This window comes from Aphelocoma coerulescens, chromosome 7 (genome assembly GCF_041296385.1).
Source record: "Aphelocoma coerulescens isolate FSJ_1873_10779 chromosome 7, UR_Acoe_1.0, whole genome shotgun sequence".
NCBI lineage: Eukaryota > Metazoa > Chordata > Aves > Passeriformes > Corvidae > Aphelocoma > Aphelocoma coerulescens.
Window position 1 is genome coordinate 28,999,199 of NC_091021.1, and position 22,677 is coordinate 29,021,875.

General features: G+C 41.3%; 1 protein-coding gene across 9 annotated transcripts in view; it reads right to left on the reverse strand.

The window, feature by feature from the left end:
• The window catches only part of SEMA5B (semaphorin 5B), a 272,778-nt gene that overhangs the window by 83,711 nt on the left and 166,390 nt on the right, over positions 1–22,677 (reverse strand). For 4 of the 9 annotated variants that reach the window (XM_069021078.1, XM_069021076.1, XM_069021075.1 and 1 more), the window contains exons 2-4: positions 22,508–22,553; positions 13,602–14,044; positions 13,207–13,266 (exon numbers count right to left, since the gene is read on the reverse strand). In XM_069021078.1, the coding sequence (XP_068877179.1) occupies positions 13,207–13,266; positions 13,602–13,691 (150 nt within the window). In that variant the 5' untranslated portion in view covers positions 13,692–14,044; positions 22,508–22,553. The remainder of the gene's footprint in view (positions 1–13,206; positions 13,267–13,601; positions 14,045–22,507; positions 22,554–22,677) is intronic. The other 5 variants (XM_069021071.1, XM_069021072.1, XM_069021070.1 and 2 more) reach the window with 2 other exon arrangements.

Below are 22,677 nucleotides of genomic sequence, written 5' to 3' on the forward strand. Positions count from 1 at the left end.
CTTCAAAGTTCGGTCCGGATCTGAACTCTTCTTGAACTTCTCACTGCAGCCAATATACTTTTTAAACCCTGGGCTGCCATGGAAATTGTCCCCTTGATACATGATAAATCCAGTTTTTTGCAGGAGAAAGTTGGGAAACCACTAAAAAGAGAGGATGAATTTTCCCACTCCCAGCTCAGGTCCATGAAGGCACTCATTCAGACCTACAAGAAATGCAACCAGCCAGGAAATGCATTTATATACAACATTTGGGGAAACAATATTTCTATCTCATTCCAAAAGGAAAAAAAAAAAAGGCATCTCTCCATTAGCTGAGCATTCCATTCAATTTGGCTTGAAATAAAGACTTTACGAGCACAGGCAAAGATCTGGTGAGAGAAGGGAAGAGCACAGGTCTTTCCCTGGAAGCCACTTGGGAAGTACCTCCCATGTACTGCAGTCCAATCCATGGCGAAGGCCAAAAGCTTGTGCCTCAGAAGTGTTTTTGTGAGAGCTGGGATAAGTCCTTGCTGAAAAGCATCATTCAGTCATATCCTGAGAGGGAATGTCGCTGGATGACAGAGCTCACATTGTAAGCCATCATAGGAGAACAAGGAATTTTGCCTGGTGACTACCAGGGGCCCTTGACACCAGAAGAGCAACTGCACAGCAGCATTTTGATCTGCAATCCCAGCTCTAGCCCATGCTCATTAAACTAGAGTGTCCTTGTACCTTCAATCAAGTTTTGACAATTTTAATTAAAAAAAAAAAAAGAGAGAATGATATTCAGAAAAGAGATTGCTTATTGGAAGGCCCTTCTTCCCATTTCAAAACCAGAGACAGAGAAGTTTCCATTGTACGTCCCAGTTCACCTTAACAGTGCTTGACAGGAGAAAATGAAAATAAAAATCGTTGGTTGCTTCAGCAGTTGATGCTGCTTCTCTGCAAATACTCCAGGTCATCTGGAATTGCAGCAATGCAACACAGAAGAATTTGGCCTCCCAGGGGTCACCCAGCTCTTCCTGCCAGACACCTGCACCACAGAATTTCCAGGCATGTTGCAAACATAGCTCCAGTCAAAGCACTGCTCTCCTCCAGCCATGTTCTAATGTGTCTAAACGTTTTCTTTTATTAGGCACATTGCCCTTCAGCCTTCTGAAGCACTACCTTGATGAGTCTAGTGATAAAGAAGATCTTGGTGATGGCCCAAATTATAGCAACATGTTGTTTGTGACTGCACCATTAGTCAGGGTGCACTTCATTAGAGCTAAGAGGATAATTAAGCAATATGGCAATCCAGAATATGTTTTACAAGTCCCACACATGTCTTTGTTAGGACAGGGAGGAGCTAGCTTGAGGGCTGAGTAACTCCAATGACCTCTGGTGACTCAAAGAAAATATTCATGACCCTGCAAAGCAGAACATCTTGACAATAATAAAAGTATAATTGCAAAGCCAAGCAGCTAATGTGCACTTAAATATTTGTACTGCAAGGTCTGCTGACCTACAGCCTAGACAAGGCCTTGTGCTGGACTCCCAGGAGCCCACACACATCTGTGGCCATGGCCTGTGGTTTGGACCTGGCTAGGCTCAGACCTCTGAGCCTGGGGCTCTCACATGAGCGCTCCAGCATTGTTTGGTTCCTTTACTTGACTGATCAGCTGTCTTTTCAGGTCAAAATGTCCCACCCTTGTCACCTCTGTTGCCTTGGTCTCCTCTGTGCAAACTCTCTGTGTGATGCTGGTGCTCTGTATCCTCTCACTGGTGTATCCAAGCCCCTCCTCCAGAGATGAGCATATGTTCTTCCTCTGCCTTAGATCCATTTTGTCCCAGGATCAAACTAATGGACATTTGACAGAGCAACTTTCAGAAAGATGTCTCTCTCTGGAGTGCATCTGTGTTTACCCATGTATTTATCAGTGAGGCAGAGACCTACTTAACACTTGCATGACACCACAGCACTGTAAGAGATGCTTTGTACTTTTGCTTCCTTACCTGATTATAATACTTTTCAAAAGCCAGGTTCTTGAACAATGGCTTAGGTGCCTCCCCTCCCTTTCCTCGTCTCCCTTAATAAATCAAATTATTTTCTCCCTTTTTTTACTGCTTTAACTGCCTCTGCACACTTGGATGAGGTACAAACTGTATCCACCAGATGTTTTTGGTCACTCTGTTGGGATATCATCCTGAATTTATGATTAATTTTCTCAGTTGTCTGAGACATTTAAGTTTCTCAGCCCCAGAAAACACAGCTGGCATTATTTTTATACCTCCTGCTACATATGTCAGTCAAAAGCAGTACACATCTCTGGACCCAAATGCAATAAAACAACTTTCATGGCATCATGGAAGACAGTCTGGATGAAGACATGACAAACCTTGAAGCAGGGCTATATCCAAATACAGGACAATATGTACTTACCATATGCTTAAGCAACCAAGCAAACAGCTTTTTTGGCTGTCAGGGTGTCAGCAATTCCTCCCATTACATCCTTATCAAGAGCACTCCAGCTTTTCATGCTACCTCCTTACAAACTCTCAAGTATCTCTTCCCTCATGCATTTCCAGAAGAAATGCAGTGTCTAACAGTGTTTCCAGCCACTTTGAGGACCTCTTCTATAACCACATGGCCCATTTGCAGAGTGGGGTACCCAGATTCATGTGCCATATGAAGGGAACGGCTCAGGGCTGCAGCTGCTGTGCAAGATGAGCCACGCAAACCAGGGGCAGGACTGCCCAGCCACCTGTGCAGACAGACACCAGAGGACAAGCAACTTTGTCCCTGAACTGAAAATGCAAATAAATGTGCCTTCCTTCAGCCTATGTACAAGGACAGATGGTCCTTCACATCTCTGTTTCTTGAGTCCTACACAGGCAGATTTTCTCAATTATTAAAAAAAAAAAAAAATTGAATGTTTGTGTATTATTTCTGCATTTTTAGGAGTTCCATGAAGGAGACAATCACAGAGAAGCAGTCGTGTGTACAATCACATGTACCTGGTGCAACATTGCCCAACTAGAAATTAACAGGAATGGGCCACAATAGCCACTATTCAGTGCATATCTGAATATTCAGAGGTCACACCCAGACACAGAGAGAAAGAGTTAATGTCTCTCCCAATAAATTATGAGCTTCACAGTTTGCTACCAGTTCTGACTGCAGATCAACAGTGCTCTAGAATTCTAGCTCATCATGTGCTGTCACATCAGTTATTCAGCACACACTGCTGAGAGCAGCTTTCTAGATACATTTATTTAATTACCTGCACATCCCAGCGCTGGCATCCAAAGTGCCTGCCTGTCACTAGCAAGTCTTGTTATCAATAGTTATGTGCATCCTCAACTGCTAATGTGAAAATTTCTTAGGCTTCTATGGACCAGCTTTTACACTCAGGTCAGCAATTTATAATTACTTCAACACCACAGTATTAATTTATAGACTATGCATTCACTAATCCCTGCACTGTACTTGCACAACACAGGTTGCAGGTTTTCATGCAAAACCAGAACATTGGTTTAAAGCTGGAAAGTTAAGACTGGAGGAGAATATGTTACATACATATTTATCAGCTAAACCCATTGTTAATTAGACCTATTTATGGTGTTTTATTACAAACCTATCTATCTGTTACCAACCTCACTTCTGTGAAACAAGTGCTCCATGCAAACCAGTTGCATGCCCGCAGACAGACCCACAATCACGCTGTTCTCTCCTATTAGGAGAAAAATGTGTAATACCAGAATGCACATTGTGTATGTTTGAAAGGAAACAAAAAACCCCTCAAGTACAAGCTTACTAGAAAAAAATAACAAACCCAAGAAACAAAACCACCACAAAACAAACAAGCAGCCCCCCCAACCCCTCCCCCAAATCAGGTACTGATTCTGTGAGATACCAGTTTTTTCTAGAAGGTACTGTGTTCCTCAGGTTTCTGCTGCTGTCAGCAGATGCAGAAGCAAAAGCAGCACCTTGTGTCCCAGGCTCGGGCGTGCAGGGATTGCTGACACAGGAGTTTCCATTTCCATCAGCCATCCACAGTGCCCACAGGAGACTTCCCAACCTGCCCACGGAATGCGAGGTGATTTTGGTTCTCTGCTTGTGCTGCGAGGGCACCCCGAGCAGAGCCTGCCAGTCACATCACCCTTTGCTGAGTTATGCATGAGGAAGGAGGGCAGGAGGTGCTGTACTGTGACAGCTATTGTGCACTAGAGACCTGAACTGGCTGAGTTATTCCTTTCCCGGGGTTTTTATTTACATCTTCCTTTCCAGTAACGGTACAAGGCACTAGTATGTTCAGAAAAATGTACCTCTGAAAAAAACCAACCAATTTGCTTCCTAAATTCCATGTACAGGCCAAAAATCTCTTCATCTCTTATTTACATTCACAAAATTTTTTTGGATCAGCTCATTTCACAGCAAGGTATGGAAACTTTTCTTCAAGTCTGCGGAGAGAAGGACATGGAGGGACTGTGCTTCTGCCCTGCATTTAAAATCTGCCAACTTTAACGTAAATAAAGCAAATATTTACACACCCAACTGGACCAGTTTAGCTTAATCACATTCTTAGGGACTTTGCTAAATTGGGGTGCAGAGTCATTCCCACAGTGGCTGCTCAGAGGCTGGTTCATTCCTGTACAAGATGCCAGCCTCAATCTTTCCATCCATGTTGTTTTGAATGTCATTGCCTGTCAACACTGAAAGATTGAAATTCTCAGAACTCAGGGTTCCAACACATCCAGACACATGTGTCTAAAATATCACCCATAGATTCTTGCTGATAATGACAAATCCATTTCACAACAGTTTCTGTATACTTTGTAGTGTCTACATAATATGGCAGCAGTGTAGATCTACCCCTCTCTGGGCAAATGCTGTTGCATTTAAAATAAATTGATAAAATGCTGGGTCTTACAGCACATAGAATAAAAAAGTCTTTCAAAGAAGTTCTATAGGCTGGATGCAGAAAATCCATGAAGAGGTTTTTCCATTTCTATGATGTTTACTGTGAAAACATTTCTACAACTCTTTAGCTATTTCTTCTCTATGTAATCCACCAGAACTTCTCCATAAATACTTGTTGCCTTAGTCTAAAAGTGGAAAGTTAAATTCCCTTTTTGAAGCATTGGTTCTCATCTCTTGAGGACAAGTAACATTTACAGTGCTCCATAAAAAGTAACTTTTTGAAATCTAACTTTTTTATAATAAAACACAGTAGCTTAATACCCTAGAGGCCATTTCTGAAGTTCCAACACTGGTAATTTATTAAAACTGTGATAAGCATGTCTGATAAAAAGATAACTAATACCAGAAGAACAGAATGCCAAACTTCAATAATTAGTTCTGCTTCACACTGCAGTATATAAATTGCAGATCACTGCTGCGTGCAGTGACAGGTATGAGGAATGATCACGGAATTCAGTCGATTCATTGCGGGGAGAGGAGGGGGTTTGGATGAAGGGAATTGCATTGTGTGTTATCAAATTATTAATTGATTTCCCTTAAGTGATCTCAGATCCTTCAAGATGTGGTAAAACTCAAGCTGTTTGCTCCATTTAAACCCATAGTGCCTAACAACAGACTGGCCCAGTCACATGGCTCTTCTGGAGTGGCTGGACAGTAACTCAGCTGGGGAAGACCTTAAATGTAACACTTGGAAGATGGAGGTTGGCAAACAAACAAACAAACAAGTGAAAAAATCCATCTGTGGGTTTCAGTTTCCACGACCTTAATCTCTGAATCAGACCTTCTCTCTACAAACAAATGTCAGCATCTTATTATACAGCGATCGCTTTTGGCCTGGCATTTATTGGCTGCTGAACACAATCACTCACTCGTTCATGCCAGAGAAGAAGTGGCTGCTTCATACTGGCATAGTAAGGATGGAATAATCCATCAGAAAGAAGGACGTGCTCATTTTAAGAATGGGTATTTCACTCAGTTCCAAATAATACCATCTTTGGATATCCATGTTTCTCTGTCTCATGGGCTGTTATCACATCCTTGCAAAGAGAAATGCAGTAGTCTGAGGTATGTTCCTCTGCCCTGGTTCACCTGTTGCACAAAATAATGGTGTCCATCCACACTCAATAGACCAATAGATAGGGAGGAGAGTTTTCAGAAGACTGACTGTTCTCTTTGGTTTCATTCTTAAGCCTTGCTGATTTAGAGTAGAGTCTGTCCTCCCACTTTATGTTTCCAGGCACACCTGGACAGGGCACCACTCTAACACCTGGCAGAACAGGGCCCCAGACTCCAGGTAAGGGAGCTCTACTCTTGTGATCGAGTTATCCCAGCCCTAATGAGGTCCTGTACCTCAGCTGAGTCATGGTCACCCACCCTGCTCATGGTCCTCCTGTATCTCAGATGCAAGGTAAAAGGCTTCACAGTTTTCCTCCTGTGCACAGCTCTGCAGTAAGTGGGTAAGCCCCTGTACCACAGTTGTGTGTCTGTGCCTAAAGGCACAGTCTGCTCTCAACTGCAAATGTTAGTTTTTCAGAGACCGTTTTTAGCTGCTGCTAATTCTTTGCTGGTCAATGCTCCTGGTTTTCTCCCTTTCACAGCTTCAAAGTCCCTTGTTATTTACTTGTATTATAGAAGCACATAGAGGAGTGAACTGAGATTGTGACCCCGTATTTCTAGGCAATAAACAAACATACTGTGGGAGAGAATTTCTGTCTGAGACCATTTACAATCTAAACAGAAAACACAGGCACATGGGAGGAAGGGAAAACCAGAAGCACAGAGGGGTCAACTGACTAGGAAAAGCCACTGAGCATGTCAGAGGCAGAGATGAGCACTGACCTTTGCTCTCTCGAGGACTAAAAACTTTCCTGTCTAGCACAAATGACTTCTTAGACAGCATTTTTTTGCTAGTGTCACCAAATACATCCACTGAATCAGTGGTGCGTGAGGTAGCGGGGTTAGAGATTAGAACAATGGGCATAACTTCGTGTGTCCTGTCCACTTCTTTTTGACATCTTGGGGCATGGCCACAGTCTCATCTACAAAAAGAAATTTGAGTTTTTGTGCCTTCAACTTCCATTTGTCCTGCAGGAGATTCCATTAAACAACATAAGGTCTGTAAATCTGACACTCCTCCCTCTCTGCAGTGTCAGGTAGGAATTTACAGCTCCAGACTATGCATTCCCTTATCTAAAAGGAGCATTGTATGAGGCTTAGCAGATCACAGTTTCTACAGTGTACCCAAATGGAAGCACTGTACAAGTACAAGGTCTTATTATTAAAGACGATTGTCTAAAGATTTAGTAAAGAACATTTGATACCAAGTGCTAAAACTAAAACAGTATTTTCTAAGATAAACAACAGCCATGTACAGATTACAGCTTTTTTCAGCTCTTCAGGAATTTCAGTGTACAAAGAACATGTTACAACAGAGCAGCCGGCTCAGTCTTAGGTGCTGTCAAATTAAAATTCGTATTTGAAGCACGCAGATTGTCTTGCCACTGCTTTAAGTTTATTTTCAGTAACTCTGCTGTAAAACATTTGTAACTTGATGCTGAATCCCATACAGAGGAGAATTTGAGCTTTTTTACATAATGGAATTTTGTCATCCAAATTTGCAGTTTTCATAGGACCTGTGAGCCTCCACTGCAGCCCAGGACTCCCTGTACAAGCCTGTGTAGGTATAGCCTTGCCAAAATGCATTATAAGTAAAGTGCAATAATAAATGAGGCATCAGGTAGCAGTGGATGGTGGAGCACCGAGAGACAACAGAGCACAACCACACAAAAGGGAAAGGTCACAGCTCAGCAGCCACATAACTCATTGTGAGGTTTTCGTAACCAGAACAATTTTATTAAATCAGGGCTGGGATTCTTCTAAGACACAAAGGGGACACAAATGGGAGAAAGCAAGAGGAAAACACACATTAACCAAGGGCAGGAGAGATGCTGGCTTAATGGGCTGATTCAAAGCAGGGTAAACCTCTTACTGACAGTGATAAGCAGGTTTGTGGAAGACCCTTAAAGTTAATACAAGCACTAATGCAATGCCACAAGGATACATCCAAAGAGAGGGGAATCAGTGTAGGGTACAAATGATGGAATGCAGAGCTGTCCATAATGATAAAGAAAGGAGTGCACGCTCTGCTCTGACTGTAAGCTGAGCTTTGACAGTTACATATTTACACAGCAATGTTAGATGAGCACGCCAACACGATGCTTTGGAAGGAAGATACAGCTCTGAAGGAGAGATAAAGATGGCACTGCATTTCTGTTTCCACTATCTAGTGTTTATATTTTTATCATTTTATGTAAAGAAAAATGTCAGTCTGTGACAATGATTTCATTTACTTGGTGATCTACTTCATTTTGCTTGAACGTGCTTAACAGTGCAATGATTTAGTTGCAAGTTCTATATGGGAATGCTTATCTTTCCCATGAACGCTATTGTTTTTAAGCGTGAAAAAGCATGTATGGGCCCAAATATAAATTGATAGTTTCAGTAAGCTGGGATGCTAGTGAAAAAAGACCTTGAAGCTCCCACCTGTAGCCAGTTTAGAATGAATGATGACATTTACAACTGGAGAACAGCAGAGGGGATGTTGGGGAAAGATGACTATGTTTTTCCTATTAGTGCAGACCAAAAGCATACAGAAACTAAGATGAGACTTTTAGCACACTGGGTAATTAACAGCCACAGTAGAATTTGGTGTCTTGCCATGTCACATTCAGTTTACAGCTTAGGATAACAAACATTTACAAAATGTACTGGAGATTACAGAGACATAAGATTATATGTTAAATCAATAAAATAACTAAATAAAGAGGTTTAAATATACTGAGGGGAAAATAATTAAGAAAAATTTCACTGCAGTCAAGCACAGGTCAGGAATATAAATACAGCTGCAGCACAGGCAGGTGTAGTTGTCACTGGCCAGGTGGGCATCACATAGTACTATTTCTCATAGCACCAGCACTGTTTATTCTGTAAAGAACAGGCTTTGTTTTGGGGTTTCTTTTCTTCAGTTGATACAAACAAGGTACAACAAGCTATTTCTAAGTGAGCCAACGAATGGAGTCACAGCAATGGTTTCCCCTGATATAGTGGAAGCAATTCTTCTTTCGAGGCTCCTCTACCGCCAAAAGATGTCCATCTCCACCCCTTTATGTTCTTTGGCAGAGTAGCCATTCAGAACCAAATCCCTCCTTCTTCTTTGTGGCCTCTGCTGATAGATGTGACAAGACTTTTAAGCAGCCTCCTCTTACTGTTTTGCACAATGATTTCTGGAGTAGGAGGTTCAAACCCCCCTCCAATGGACCAGCCCATATTCAGTACAAAATCAATTTACCATGGCTATAGTCTCCTTTGTATTTCTGCATCAAGCAAAGCGATTTTGTTCTCCTTCATTTTTCTGCTCTGGGTTTCCTTGCCATTGTAACTCTTTGAAACTCACTGCTTATGGAGAGATGTTAAGGGTACTCCACTATACATTTTTTGCATTCCCTCCCCCTCTGCTTATGGACAAATCCTACACAGTCAATGGAGTGCAACTTTGTACACCCGCGTTAAGGGTTCAGCTATGAAAAGCAATCCTTCCATATATGCTTCAAACCAAAAATGTAATCACTGAAGCACATGTGAAACCTCTGTGTGTTATCAGCTTTCTAAAGTAGGGAAGTCTTGCATTTTTTATTCCTCTCCAGGTTACATCATTGAATATACTTGTTCAGCATTTATTTGTTTGCTTTGAGAAGAAGCTAAAATAAGTTTGAGGAACTGTCCAATTTGGATCTGATTCTCACAACAATTAGGCTAAGATTCAGGAATCAAAATCAGCACTTCCTGCAGTATTAAAGAGACTAATGAAGAACTAAGATGACATTTTCACTGTTCTGTGCCTCTTGTTTTTCTTCAGGGAAATCACATCTATTGCATTGGGGGGTGCTAATACTCTTTCAGATGACAAACACGGCAATATATTCTCATTAAAATTGTGTAAGAGGTTGAACATGGTTTGAGTCTTGCCTTGGCTTGGAAAAAAAAAGGGGGCAGTGCACAATTAAACAAATAAATGTGCATGTGATTTACTTTATCCTATCAACATTCTTTTCTGGTTGTGCACTTAGGCTTAGTGTAGTACAACCAAAAGGGAAAAAAAAAGGCACTGGAAATCTTTAATTAAGTGAAAGCTGCATTATTGAGACCAAACTAAAGCTTTGAGACTACTTTAATGAGCCAAGGCCAGTCTTGTGCAAGCCAGAAAGATTGGGAAAGTTTTGCAAGGCTGGCTGAAAACAGAGATCCTGTCTGAGCCTGCCTGTACCACAGGAACTTAAGTGAAACCAGACTCTCCCTCTTGCTCTTCCCCAATATAAAGTAATAGCTTTTGAGCTTCAATAATATGGGTAGAAAGGAGTCTTTGTACTTCCCCTATTCAGTTCAGCAGATGCATGTCTGAATTTCCATTTGTTTTCTAGCACACCTAGAAAAAATATCTAGACCCTGTTCCTACTATGATTTTGATGTCTACTGCAGAAACACATGAAGCACATGGACTACTCGGCTGCATACTGCTAGGCATTTCTGCTAAAAAATTAAAAGGCAATTCTGCCCCAGTGAGCCTAAATCCTAGGGTAGAGGTGAAACACAACACATGGCTGCAAAAAACACGCAGAAAGAACAAGAGGGACCAGTGAGATGACTGATATTTGCAATCAGGGAGTACACATGGTGCACAGGCAAGTGTGGTGCAAGCTTCCCAGGAAGGTGTGTTGGCAGCACACATAGATTTTGACCTTTAGACTCTCTGGCTTCTATGGGGTTTGGTGCTCAGCATCACAAACTGTCAGAAAACACCATTTTGGATAAATCACTAATAACCAAGAATAAGTAGAACCTTTCAGAAATTACCAGGCTGGGCTGGAAGGGAAAGTCAGCAATGAAAAGTCCTCCATGTTTTATAAAAGAGATTTCAGTACTTTTTTATTGTTCTATAGCTACATTGCGCATTACATCTCTGCTTTCCTCCACCAGGTGCCTAACGTTCTTGATAAGCTAATTACAGCCTTCTGCTTGTTTCATGTCAAGCTTAACTCCCAGTCTGAGCCTAGCCTGCAGTTCTGGCATGTATTTTCCTTAATCTAAGACCATCTGTGCTCCATCAGCAAGAAACACTTAAATACAGAAAGAGTGAAGAACCGAAAGTGTAGAATTCCCTGTATCCTGCCTCCAACTCCTCTCCCCAGCACTTCCAATTAAGTGTGAAGCCAACATCCATCCAGTACTAAATACACTGGAAGGCTCTGAGGAGGCTACAGTTATCCACAGATGCAGCAATACTTTTCAGTGGTCAGTAGGGAAACGACAAGCCAAAAAGGACCTGAATCTCTCAATTTCGTCATATCAAGAGCTTCAGAATTGAAATACCACCACATCCCCAGCAGCATATACAGTGGGTGAGTCCAGCACTTGATCAGTGTAAATCAAATACTTGTCTCAGAGAAGAGCAAGGAGTCACTTTGGGGAAAAGAAGCAATGGGGTTGATTTATGAAGAATCCAAATGGTATTTATCAAATCTATTGTGTATTGGAAGTGCACTACAATTGAAATCAAAACTGGACTGCAGCATTAGGGAAGATGGCTCTCTGCCACTCCTGTCCCACCACCAAAATTTCAAGTGTTTCTAAGCCCTACTACACCCTCACTGCCCAGCCCAGCTGGACATAGCACCTGCCTGCTGCCACTGCCAGCGGCCAGAACCCGACCGCTGTGCTCGGCATCGATCCACCCATCTTCCTCCTAAGGCTGGGAAGCAGATGCCTTCAGACTCCCTGCTTGGTCTGTCACAGTTTGCCTTGCTTCTGCCTCCTCTTTTCCAACACCAGACGTCAGCACCTGATGCTTCAGTGAGCTCTGCCAAGCTTCATCTCAACAAGGAATGTATTTGCTCCTTCTCCTGCAAAGATGGCTCTGGTGCAGTGTCTTTTATTCCTTCCTCCCAGATCCTCTGTTCTGTTCTCCAGTCTTCACTCTCCTGCCAACCCAGGATTTATTTTTCAATTTCCTTCAGTTTGAGTCCTGCCCTTACATTCCCACTTCCACCTGGCTCTTCCTTCACCTCCAGCACATTTGCATTTGAACTCTATGAAGGTCAAAGATTCCACAAATGAGTTTTGAGAATATGCCCTATAATTAAGATGAGGGAATACAAAGTGCTTCTACAACAGATTAATGCAGCATACTTCTTTGTGCTTCTTCCATCTAGCTCCTTTCTGGTGGTTTTCAAAGCTTTCACATTTATCTTCTATTGAAAAAAATTATTTTTCTTGTTCTTAAATCCTCAATAACTGATCTCACAGCAAAAGCTACTAAATTTGTAACAATTATATTAGCCACATACATTTTTTCTCCTGTCACTGTGTTTACCACTATTATATTTATGAACCATTGATCATTTCTTTCTGCCCCATGTATCAAAATTCTCTCCTCTTAGGCAATTGCAGTTTGTCTCTTCATTATCCCAAGCTAACTTAAGATTTTTTTTTCCCCACATTCTTCATAAAGCTTAAATCACTTCTCTCTGGGTGACCTTGCAGCCTATTCAAATGGCTGCAGACCTGTCAGCCCTTTTTCCTTACTTATGAGGAAGAAAGTACTCTTTTTCTAAAACCCCAAAACCTTATTTTGTCTTCTGTCTGAAGCAAATAATTAATAATTAAAATAATGTGTGGAATTATTGACAGAAAAGTGTTTCTGACAAAAACATATTTTTATTAACCCTCCCCCACATTCCTTCCAAGCTGTTCTCTTTGTTACATGAGTTTGCAGATTTATTCATATTCTAAGTATTTTTATCTGAAGGGATACATTTGTACAGCATTTTTCCCCTAGCAGACCCCAACTATTCTATTCTTACATTCAAAGGTTTTAATTCAAAATGTTTAGAAAACAACTAGTGAAAAAGGGGTCCATTTTAAACACATAGACATGCTGGAATTGCCTAATTGCTTACCTAAAAAGCAGAGGCGAAGGTAACAACTGCTTAATACTACATCTACTTTAAATCAGAATATGACAATTTTGTAGGCTCACAGTTATGGAAAATTTCCTACATTTACAAGTGCATGTAATCACATATAACATTTAGATCTTAAACAGAAAGCCACATATTTCAGAGCATTTCAAAAGGACAAAGTGTCATTATCTCAGCTTCACATGTAGAGAAAGGAAAGCTCAGACTGGGGATAGCTGGAAACCACCTTACCTCTTCACAGCTGTCTGTATGTGAAGCAGCCAGGAGATAGCCCATGCTATCCAAACTCTCCTTGCAGAGAATGGAGATAAATATGTCATTTTTTTTGCATATGCCCTTCCCCTGACTCCTCACACTTGGTTTCCTCAGTCTCAGAATAGTCTCTACTTGGTTGTGTCACTGATAAAGATGTAACAGATAGCTATAACCATGCTGTGGTAGCTTCTAGATGAAAGAAGCATTTCAGCGACAGCAGAGTAACTTAAGATCATTGTTCCTGTTAACTGCTCAAGCTACACTGGCACCCAGCAACTCATTTATGCCCCACAGCCACATTCCCTCACCCTCCTCCAGTGACATAACCCACCTTTCCTTTCCCATTGCCCACCCATTAGCAGCCTACCCACAGCAGCTATTTCCTGATCTTGTTCAGCTGTTGGTTTGCTGCTGCTCCTCCTCCAGCCAAAGAAAGGTTTCTGAACCTGAAAGCTTTCCATCTTTCTCCAGTCAGGGTGGCTGGAGATGCTACAGGTATAGTCAAGGTTGTGCCTGTTTACCCATCTGTCCTCTTAGTGTGTGGGTTGTGCTCTCCTTGAGCTCAGCCTGGGGAAGGCAGGTGAAACCTTGGAGGCCAAAGCTCTTTGAGGCTTTCAAAGGATTCGGGGATTCAGCTGCACCTGCCATGATGAGACAGGTTCAATATCCTGTGGGAGTGATGAGCAAACGTTCCCATCTCAGCTCCCCAGCTCTGGGTGTCTGGTGACAGCTGTGCAGGCCACGTCTGTGACTGTTCCATAGCTCCAATAATCCCCTCCTATTAGTCATTCAGAACGGCTGCGCTTAAAAGAAGCTGTAAAACACACATCAGCTAAACTGTTACTAACAGAGAAAAGAAGATTATTTACCTAGGGAAAAAAACACACATAGTAATATTAAATGTGTTTACTATAAAATATTTTTTTCTTTTTTGTAAAGAGCTCAACAGTTGGTTTTAGAGGAAATGTGAGGTCATTTGTGGGCCCTTGAGAGATGCAAATAAATAAATGGTGATTTTTTTTTAACACTCTCACTATAAATGACTGGATGCTAACAGGGTCAAACTTAATCCTGTGCAGAGAGCCAGTGCAAGGGACATGAATCATTTAGATTTCTCTTAAGCACTGCTTTAAGAATAAAATGTAGATATTCCTCTGTATTCCCAGTCTTTTAAAAGCGCCAACCTGGTGTTTTTTGTTTGGTTTTTGTTTTTTTTTTTCAGTAATTGGCCCACGTACTCCACTGCTCATCTTGTAAGATGCCCAAGGACTCCTCTTATTACTTCTGACTTCCCAGCGTGTGCGGCTCAGCTCCCACGCCAGGGATGGGTCGGGACGCCGCGTCCCAGGCAGGAGGAGCCCTTCACTGAGCGCACAGCGCTGAGCAGCGGCAGCCCCAGCAGGATGGGCTGTGCTGGGATCCGTGCGCGGGCAGCTCCCACCGCCACAAAGCCGGGCTTGCCGAGCGGGGAGGCTGCGGGAGGGATCCGCTCCCCGCCAGGACAGGGAGCAGCGGGAGCTGGCTGTGCTCGCGTGTGGAACTCGACAGGTCACCGCTCCCACAGCGACTGCTCTCAGTCAAGGTGCTGCGTTGAGCCCATCCTGTGCCGGAGCCCTCAACAACGATCCTGTCACAGAGCCTTAACTGCGACAGCAGCAATTCGGAACCGCTTCCTGTGCCTTGCAGTACGCCAGCCTTTACAGCTAGCGAATAAACCACTCCCATGTCTAAAAATATCCCACATACCTGAAGTAATAAGAATTTTAAAAGCGTATTTTTATATAAATCTCATTTTGTATAAATGTTGGCTTAGGTAAGGTGTTGCCTACAACGAGAGGCTGACTTGCCTCTCAGAACATCTGCAGGGCTGGGTTTGTTGACAGCAGCCACAGATGAGTGAGTGTGTCAGAGCAGGGGACAGCCATAAGCACATGCAGGTCCCCCAGAGCCTCCTGGAGCTGCTGGAGTGGGAAGCAGCCCTCAGAGAAAAAAGGGCTAAACATGCAAACCAAAATATATTTTGCAATGATAAAGAAGCAACATTGGTGACAGGAAATGAGAAGTCCAAGGAATTTATTTTTCGTTTGATTTTCATTTTTTTCTCTTCCCTTTCTAAAGGATGTCTAATGGTCCTGACTGTAAGTTGCAAGAAATAAGAGCATTAGTCTTCATTCCCTACACATAAAATGCCTGACAGAGTTTTATCAAATAAAGAGCCCAATATGCTACTGTTATCAGTAAGTGACTTCAGCAGCTAATTAAATTCTCAGTTTCTAAATCCTGCTCACAATGTCTGCTGATAAAGACCAAGACTACCCCTGCAGTAATTTTGGCTTCTAGGTGAGGTGAGGCAGGGAAGGAGGGAATGACAACTAACAAATTACCCAGGGAAGCAGGCTGGCAATCCACAGCTGACATTCATCATGTAAACCTCTCACTTTACTGTGCAAGCGTACACAGGGTAGTTCCCCTCTGGATGCAAAGCAACTCCATGGCCTTCACTCACTCCAAGAAGGCTGCCCTGGTTAAAGTACAAATCCAAACAGGTACAGCTCCTGGACCTCCACTATAGGGGTGCTATACCCTATGTAGATGATCCTCCTGTGTATGGGTACATATATAAAAATAGATATGTAAATATATATATATATATAGAAGGAGTTCCTATACCATGCCTAAATACTCACTTTAGAGAGCAATTAAATTGATCATGACTAGACAGTACACTCTGAGCCAGTTTAGCAGACCTATGAATGTGCATATTGAAACATTTTTACTCACTAGAGCATGCAGTATGTTCTTAACTCAGAGAATTCTCAAAGGAAAACTGGCATTTATTTAAAGTTAAATCTGGGCTTAAAAGCTTTGCTGATTATAAATGGACTCATGAGCTGGGTTCTCTCAGACAGAGAGGTGATGCTGTGTTCAGAAACCACTCAACACTATGGAGTGTGAGAGGAGATTTGCTTTTTCTGCTCTCTGAACTTCAGCTGATGAGTAACATCAGCAGAAGTTTGGTTCCCAACAGCAGATGCTGGAGCCCATCAGAGAGTACAGTTCCCTGCAGTGAGGAGCTGGAGAAGTGTGTCCTTGAAGGATGAGGTGTGGCCTTCAGACATGGTCACCTCCAGTCTGACATGAATTATTTTCGTCCCTCATCTCTCACTCCACACAGAAATTTCTCTCTTACATAAATCTTGGGAAGGAAGACTTGCACCTGAAAGCTGCAATCTAGCTCTTGACCAATCATTTTAAGGAAGGGAATATTCAGGGAGTAGATTTTATTTGGGGACACGAAACCATAAGAATAAATAGCTGAATTTAACAGAAAGTTTTTCCAGCCAATATAAGCTTTATTATGGAATACCTTTAAACCTCTAGGCTGACAGTGAGAAGTTTTAGGTGCAGATTTGGAAGGTGATTTATGAATAGATTTATATGTTAATCTGTTAATAAAAAATGTTTCATACTGATAAAATATGTGACAACCTGAACTCAGCTATGAGCCACATATTAAAGACTGCATCTGCTCTAGTAGAGATTTTGATTATGTTTTTAAATGAGGGAACTGCACTGGCCTGAAAATAAAGAAATAAACATTATATCTAGAAATATGTGCCATATAATTCAAATGTGTATCTGAGAATCTGCAAGAAACAAATAATAAACTGCTTCTGGAAACTGAAGCTTATTCCTGAATATTTCAAAATAGAGTTCCTGTCAGGCAACTCAATGGTACATAAAGATAGACAAAGTATTCTTACTCTTTCCCAAAATTACTTCCTAAACTAGATTTTAAATTGGATGATAATCTTGACATTCCAACTAGATTGAAGAAATAAATACCTTCAGCAAAGTTGGGCACCCCTGGACTTGCACTGCATATCAATGCCTAATTGTCTCATGATCTTTGAAAGGATATTTTGAAAAATAGGAACAGTTCTGGCTCAAGGATGTTTCTGCAAGGAAATCTGAAATACAATACTTTTACCTCTCTTTTACTGGCAAACCCCACAGCACTTTATAAAGGAGTGCTACAGCCCTATTTCACATGTGAGCAAACACCAGGCAGACAAACTGGGCAGATTAACTTTACCTCAGGCATCCATGGGCAGAGCCAGCAGTACGAATTTGGCCCTCCAAGCCCCATCTGGTGCCTCTCCAGCAAGTCTTGGGGATGTAAGATTTATCTAATATTTGCAAGTTTTCTGATGAGTGCCAGGGCTTTATGAACATATTGTGAATCCTTAACATCTCTCAGTGAAGTATTTTCACCAGGAAAGATTACTTGAGTGACAATTTGTGCTGTAAACTATACTACTCACTGTTCCCCATTGATTTTGTTTATCATATTTTATTCAACTATATAGAGAAAAACCAAGTTAAACTCTGCCACCTCTCCTCACACTTCTATACACTTGCAGAGCATGTTTCTCATCAGCAGACATAAGTGTGGCACTACTGAGCTCTAAAGAAGTAGAAAATAATGCATTTAATGCTCGGTTTGATTCAAAGTGCAAAAGACAAAACCTGTTCCATTTGTGGCTATGTGACATATTGAGGACTGATAGCCAAGTTTTACTATTATTATTAACTACACTTTGTTGATACGTGCTGTTGATTTACCAGTGATTATGCCACAGAGCTAAAGATCCCTTCAGGGAGTAGCAGGGAGGGAAGTGTGTCTTCAGGAGCAGCTGTGCAGTTTAAGAGCTTCATCTCTGTAGCAGGGATGTTGCTGCTTCTTACATTCAGGGCAGAAAAACCGGAGTAAAACCATCCTTACCAGAAATGCACTGGATAAGTGGCTGCAGTTCATCTGCTACAGGACACTATGGAGTTGTTTTATCTCTATTTCCGGTTTGAAAAAATGCTCATTCCAAAACCCCAACAATATCAGCAGAAAGAAATTTATTTCAGTAAGGTTCAGATCATGATTTAAGAGCTGATACTGCCTCAATATGTTGATAACTTACTTTAAGCTTGGTTTTAAGTCTTATGCCTCAGTGGGACTGAAAAGTTCATCAGGTTTTGCTCTGGTGACTGGATAGCACTCTCCAAAGTGCCCATGTGAATATAGGGGATCTTATTTAGAAATGTGGAGCCACATTTCAGAAGCAAATGAAGTTGTGTGTTCTGTAGCATTTTCATGTTCTGCAGTGGGGTAATAGTAGATCTGTAATTGTAGACCAAGGTGGTACTGGACAGTGTGGAAGTCCACAGGCAATCCCTCCTAATTCAGGTTAGTGACTACTGGGGAACTCACACACTCTGTCCTTAACCCACACTTCAATTTTTGTCCTTAGGAAAAAATATTAAATAGTCAAAACATATTTTTATCTCTTTTTTATTTTAATCTTTGTTAGGTGAAATAACTTATATCTTCCAAATAGTTTTGCAACAGGTGCACTTACTTATTCTTTCACAGTGTGTTAAAATACAGTACAGACTCTTGAAGTATTTTAAATACTTAAAATACCACTAGCCTGACATATCAGCACACGAACTTCACAGGGCTGCTTAAAAACTTTTTTTATAGGAGATGTTCCATTAAAAGAAACAATTGAAACCAAAATATTTTATGAAATTCTAGCATTTTCTATTACACTTATCAGATGAGAGTCCAGAAGGACATCTTAGATCCAGAGAGAAGGGAAAGGGAAAGAAGAAAGAGGAAAGGAAAATGAAAAAGAAAGGGAAAGAGGAAGGGAAAGAGGAAGGGAAAGAGGAAGGGAAAGAGGAAGGGAAAGAGGAAGGGAAAGAGGAAGGGAAAGAGGAAGGGGGAAAAGGATGCCCCAAACAAACAAGTGTTTGAGATGAGAGAAATGCACATGTAAATGCTCTCTTTTGATACTTCAGAAAATAACTTGACCCAGAGTATTTGCATGCCAATTAACCATGTGTCTATCTTGTTCTCCTTCAGATTTTACAAAAATGTCAAAGAGGTTTGTTTTCATCTCAGTGCAAAAAGGTTGGAAATCTTTGTATCTCAAAAAGGTTGGAAAAATAATTTCCTACTCAGTTCAATTGAGAACTGAGAATCCAGGAAAAATCACAGTGAGCAGGGGGTAGGCACTGCACTGTGATTTATGAAATGCCAGCCAAGTAGCCTGCTTTTAACACACACCCCAGAATAGTGTTCCTAGCTAAGAAATCCCAATCAGTATTGTGCATTTTTAAAAATTTGCTCAAAGGCTTATGTTTTCAAAATGACCCTTCTACCTACTCTATTAATTACCAACTCCAGTATGAAACTGACTTTTCTATGGCCTCACCATGACAGCTGCAGATTAGGAGCTAACCTTGTTTCAGATCCATGCATAAATTAACCAGCATGCTCTCCAAGTGCACATCATTTTAAAAAAGTGTTCTATAAAATGTCTAATAACAAGAGTTTACAATGCACATAAGACAATAACTTAAATATAGACATAAAATGTTGCAGAGATTTTGTTTAAAAGAGATGTTAAACATTTAGGGAAGATTATCCATTTTAAAATTGTGCTTTGTGACTGCTGCAAGAATTTGAGTGCTACATGCCAAAGTTTTCAATATTAACAGGTGTTTTTGGATGCCCCACCTCAAGATGCTGATTTTCGGTAATTTTTTAACAAGGTGCTTCAATTTTGGCAAGAAAAAGAAGTAGACAAAATCACAAATGATCCCAAAATACCTGGGCCTCAGCTTCCTGAGGGATATTGAAGTTCAGCCAAAAATGTTTTTCACAAAAGTATTAACTACCACCAAAGTTTCTCATGCAACTAAAACTCATTTGGTGAAAAGCTTCACAGGTTCCAAATGGAAATTCTGAAACACATTTTGGAAACAGAGGAGGAAGAAAAATCTCTGAGAAGTCAGGACACTTGGTTCTGTGGAGCAGAAAATGAGCTTGTTCTGTTTCAGTTTTTGCTAGTTCTCTAGTAAAAGATCACTAGTTCTCATGTAAAAGATCTTGGAGAAACAACCTCAGCAGAACCAACAAAAATTCTAAGTGAGGAGGAAATATCAGCACATGGTAGAGCAGATAAAAGATAAAAAAGGAAAAGAACTGACCCCTTATTATAAAGGGGCCCAAGAGCTGACACATCCCAAAACCGACCTCTTCCTTCATTCCCCTGAAATCAAAATTCTTTTATAGGGTAATGCTGTCTTTTTAACACAGCTCTTAATCAGTAACTTGCCCACATAATATTCAAATTTGTCTTTTAGTCTACTACTGCAATTCCAAGACAGTAACTTCCTATCTAAACTCTGTGTCATGCCGTTTTCCCACAGGGACAGTGCAGCCTCAGGATACAGCATGAGAACACTTAGGAAAAAACAGCTTTAAACTTCATTGAACCATGCTTAGAGGGGTACATTCCTCACACTGCCAGACTTTGTCTCACAACCAACATATCCTGCTGTCTCCAGAAAATGCTCCTTCTGTTTCTGCCCTCACCTCATGGAAGTACAAATGCAAGGGAGCAGATATTTGTCAGCACAAACCTGCACCATGAAGCAGATTTAGCACCACTGGCAGGATGACAATGAAGTCGCATGAGCAGAAATAAATCAAAATACAATCTCAAGATGAAAAACTATCCCGATTCAGGCCTGGCAAGATCTACACTATTTTACTTACAAGCAAAGACGAGATACAAATTAATGCAAATTAACATTGTAATTATTTCTTAAACTGCACTCTCACCCCTATAAAGCTAAATGCAAGTTCTTTGCATTTCTTGTCTCGCTTTCTGATCTGACCTTTAAAATGATGCACAGCGAAGGGAAGGTGGTGCCTTTAAACTGCATCATGAGCTTTATGGAGACAAGCCAAGCAGCTACTTAGGCAACCATTAGGTCGGGAAACAATCACTTCCATCATTCCCAACACGTGTGTCAACATAATTCCATGCTCTCTTTGTCATGCAAAAAGTCTTGGCAGAGTAACCGGATACACCCAGAAAGCAGGACCGAACTAAGCTCATTATGTTAACCGGAGATCCCACAGCAGCCTCCAGTGCCATAGAAGGAGACTTCCCATGTCTTGCAGTGTAGAAAAGGAAACTCACTGCACTGAAAAGGGCCGGGGCCAAGCCTGACTTCAGAAGTGTATGAGCGAGATTCACAATTGTGTCTTGTGGAAGGGGATCCCTGACAAGCACCAGAGGCTGTGTCAGGCAGTTGTGATAACAGGTACTGAAGAAGGTGTGACACCTCTCATAGCTACGAAGACTTTCCTCTCCTGTGTGCTCGCTGGAAACCTTCCAGCCATGCTAATATGGCTCTGCAAAGGCAAGGCACTGCCAAATGGGAGTAGCAGTTTCTCTAACTCTTTATTGTTGTCATTGGTAAGTCTGGACTTTGTTTTCTTTTTAAAGGAAGATTCAATGCATTTTACAACCATTAAACATCTTTTCTTCTCTCCAGCTATACTTGTAACTCTTACTAACAGCAAGAGGCTTGTGCACATCAGAATGGCTGGCAATACTGCCCTAATGGCTTCTTTGTGTGGTCAGGTACAGGAGCAAGACCCCTCAGCCTGTCTGAAAAAATGCTGAATACATCTTTGGTGATCTAGCAACTATAGAAGATGGTAAGCATCCCAGAGCATAAGTGTTAATTTATTTAAAGATAAGCAGCTGGTGTTTTCATTGACAATTTTTGCTGCATCCTTCAATTCCAGATTCAGTGCAGTGAGAATAAAGTTTCAATACTGCTGGATATTTGCAAGTCCTTTCAAACTTCAGCTGCTTTGCCTTGGTAAAGGCAATGGTAACACACATTTTTCAACCCATTTTGCCTCTGGAATGCTTGCAAGTCCAATCATGGTTTTACTAATGCATTCAGCAAAACACAGCTCCTCAACAATCCATGTTCACAAAGGCCTACAAGGGCTAAAATGAGGATGGATGAGAATAATAAAACCTTCTCCAGCATGTTGCTGACACCTCTAAAGAAAGCCAAGAGTTTCTATTGATTGTTGTGTTTAAGCCTGTATCAGTCACACTACATGCTTTCTTCCTTAAGATGCCACATTTTTGGCAGATGCCATTACCACCCAAATACTCAAGAATCAAAACCAGAGTGCACCATCCAAATGGGCAAGTGTAGCAGAACCTTTCCCCCAGCATTATCACTGGAGTAGGAATAAGCATCTGGTTCTGACTTTGTCTTCTCCCTGCTCCACCACTTTGGGCAAATTTACACTATATAGGCTTCTGAAAATGTACATCAAATATTACAGAACTTTCATTAATAAGTCAAATAAAGTAAGAGTGAAAAGTGAACATACCTGAATAAGAGAAACGTTGTGTAGACTAAGTCTGAAGAGGTAGTTCCTGCATGAACAAGCAGAAAAATTACAAACTATTAGGCTACCAAGGAAGGAAGGGAAAAGTTATTAAAGCAAGTAATAGTTTTTTGTCATTCATGTCTACAAACAAAAGGTTTTCCTGGACTCCC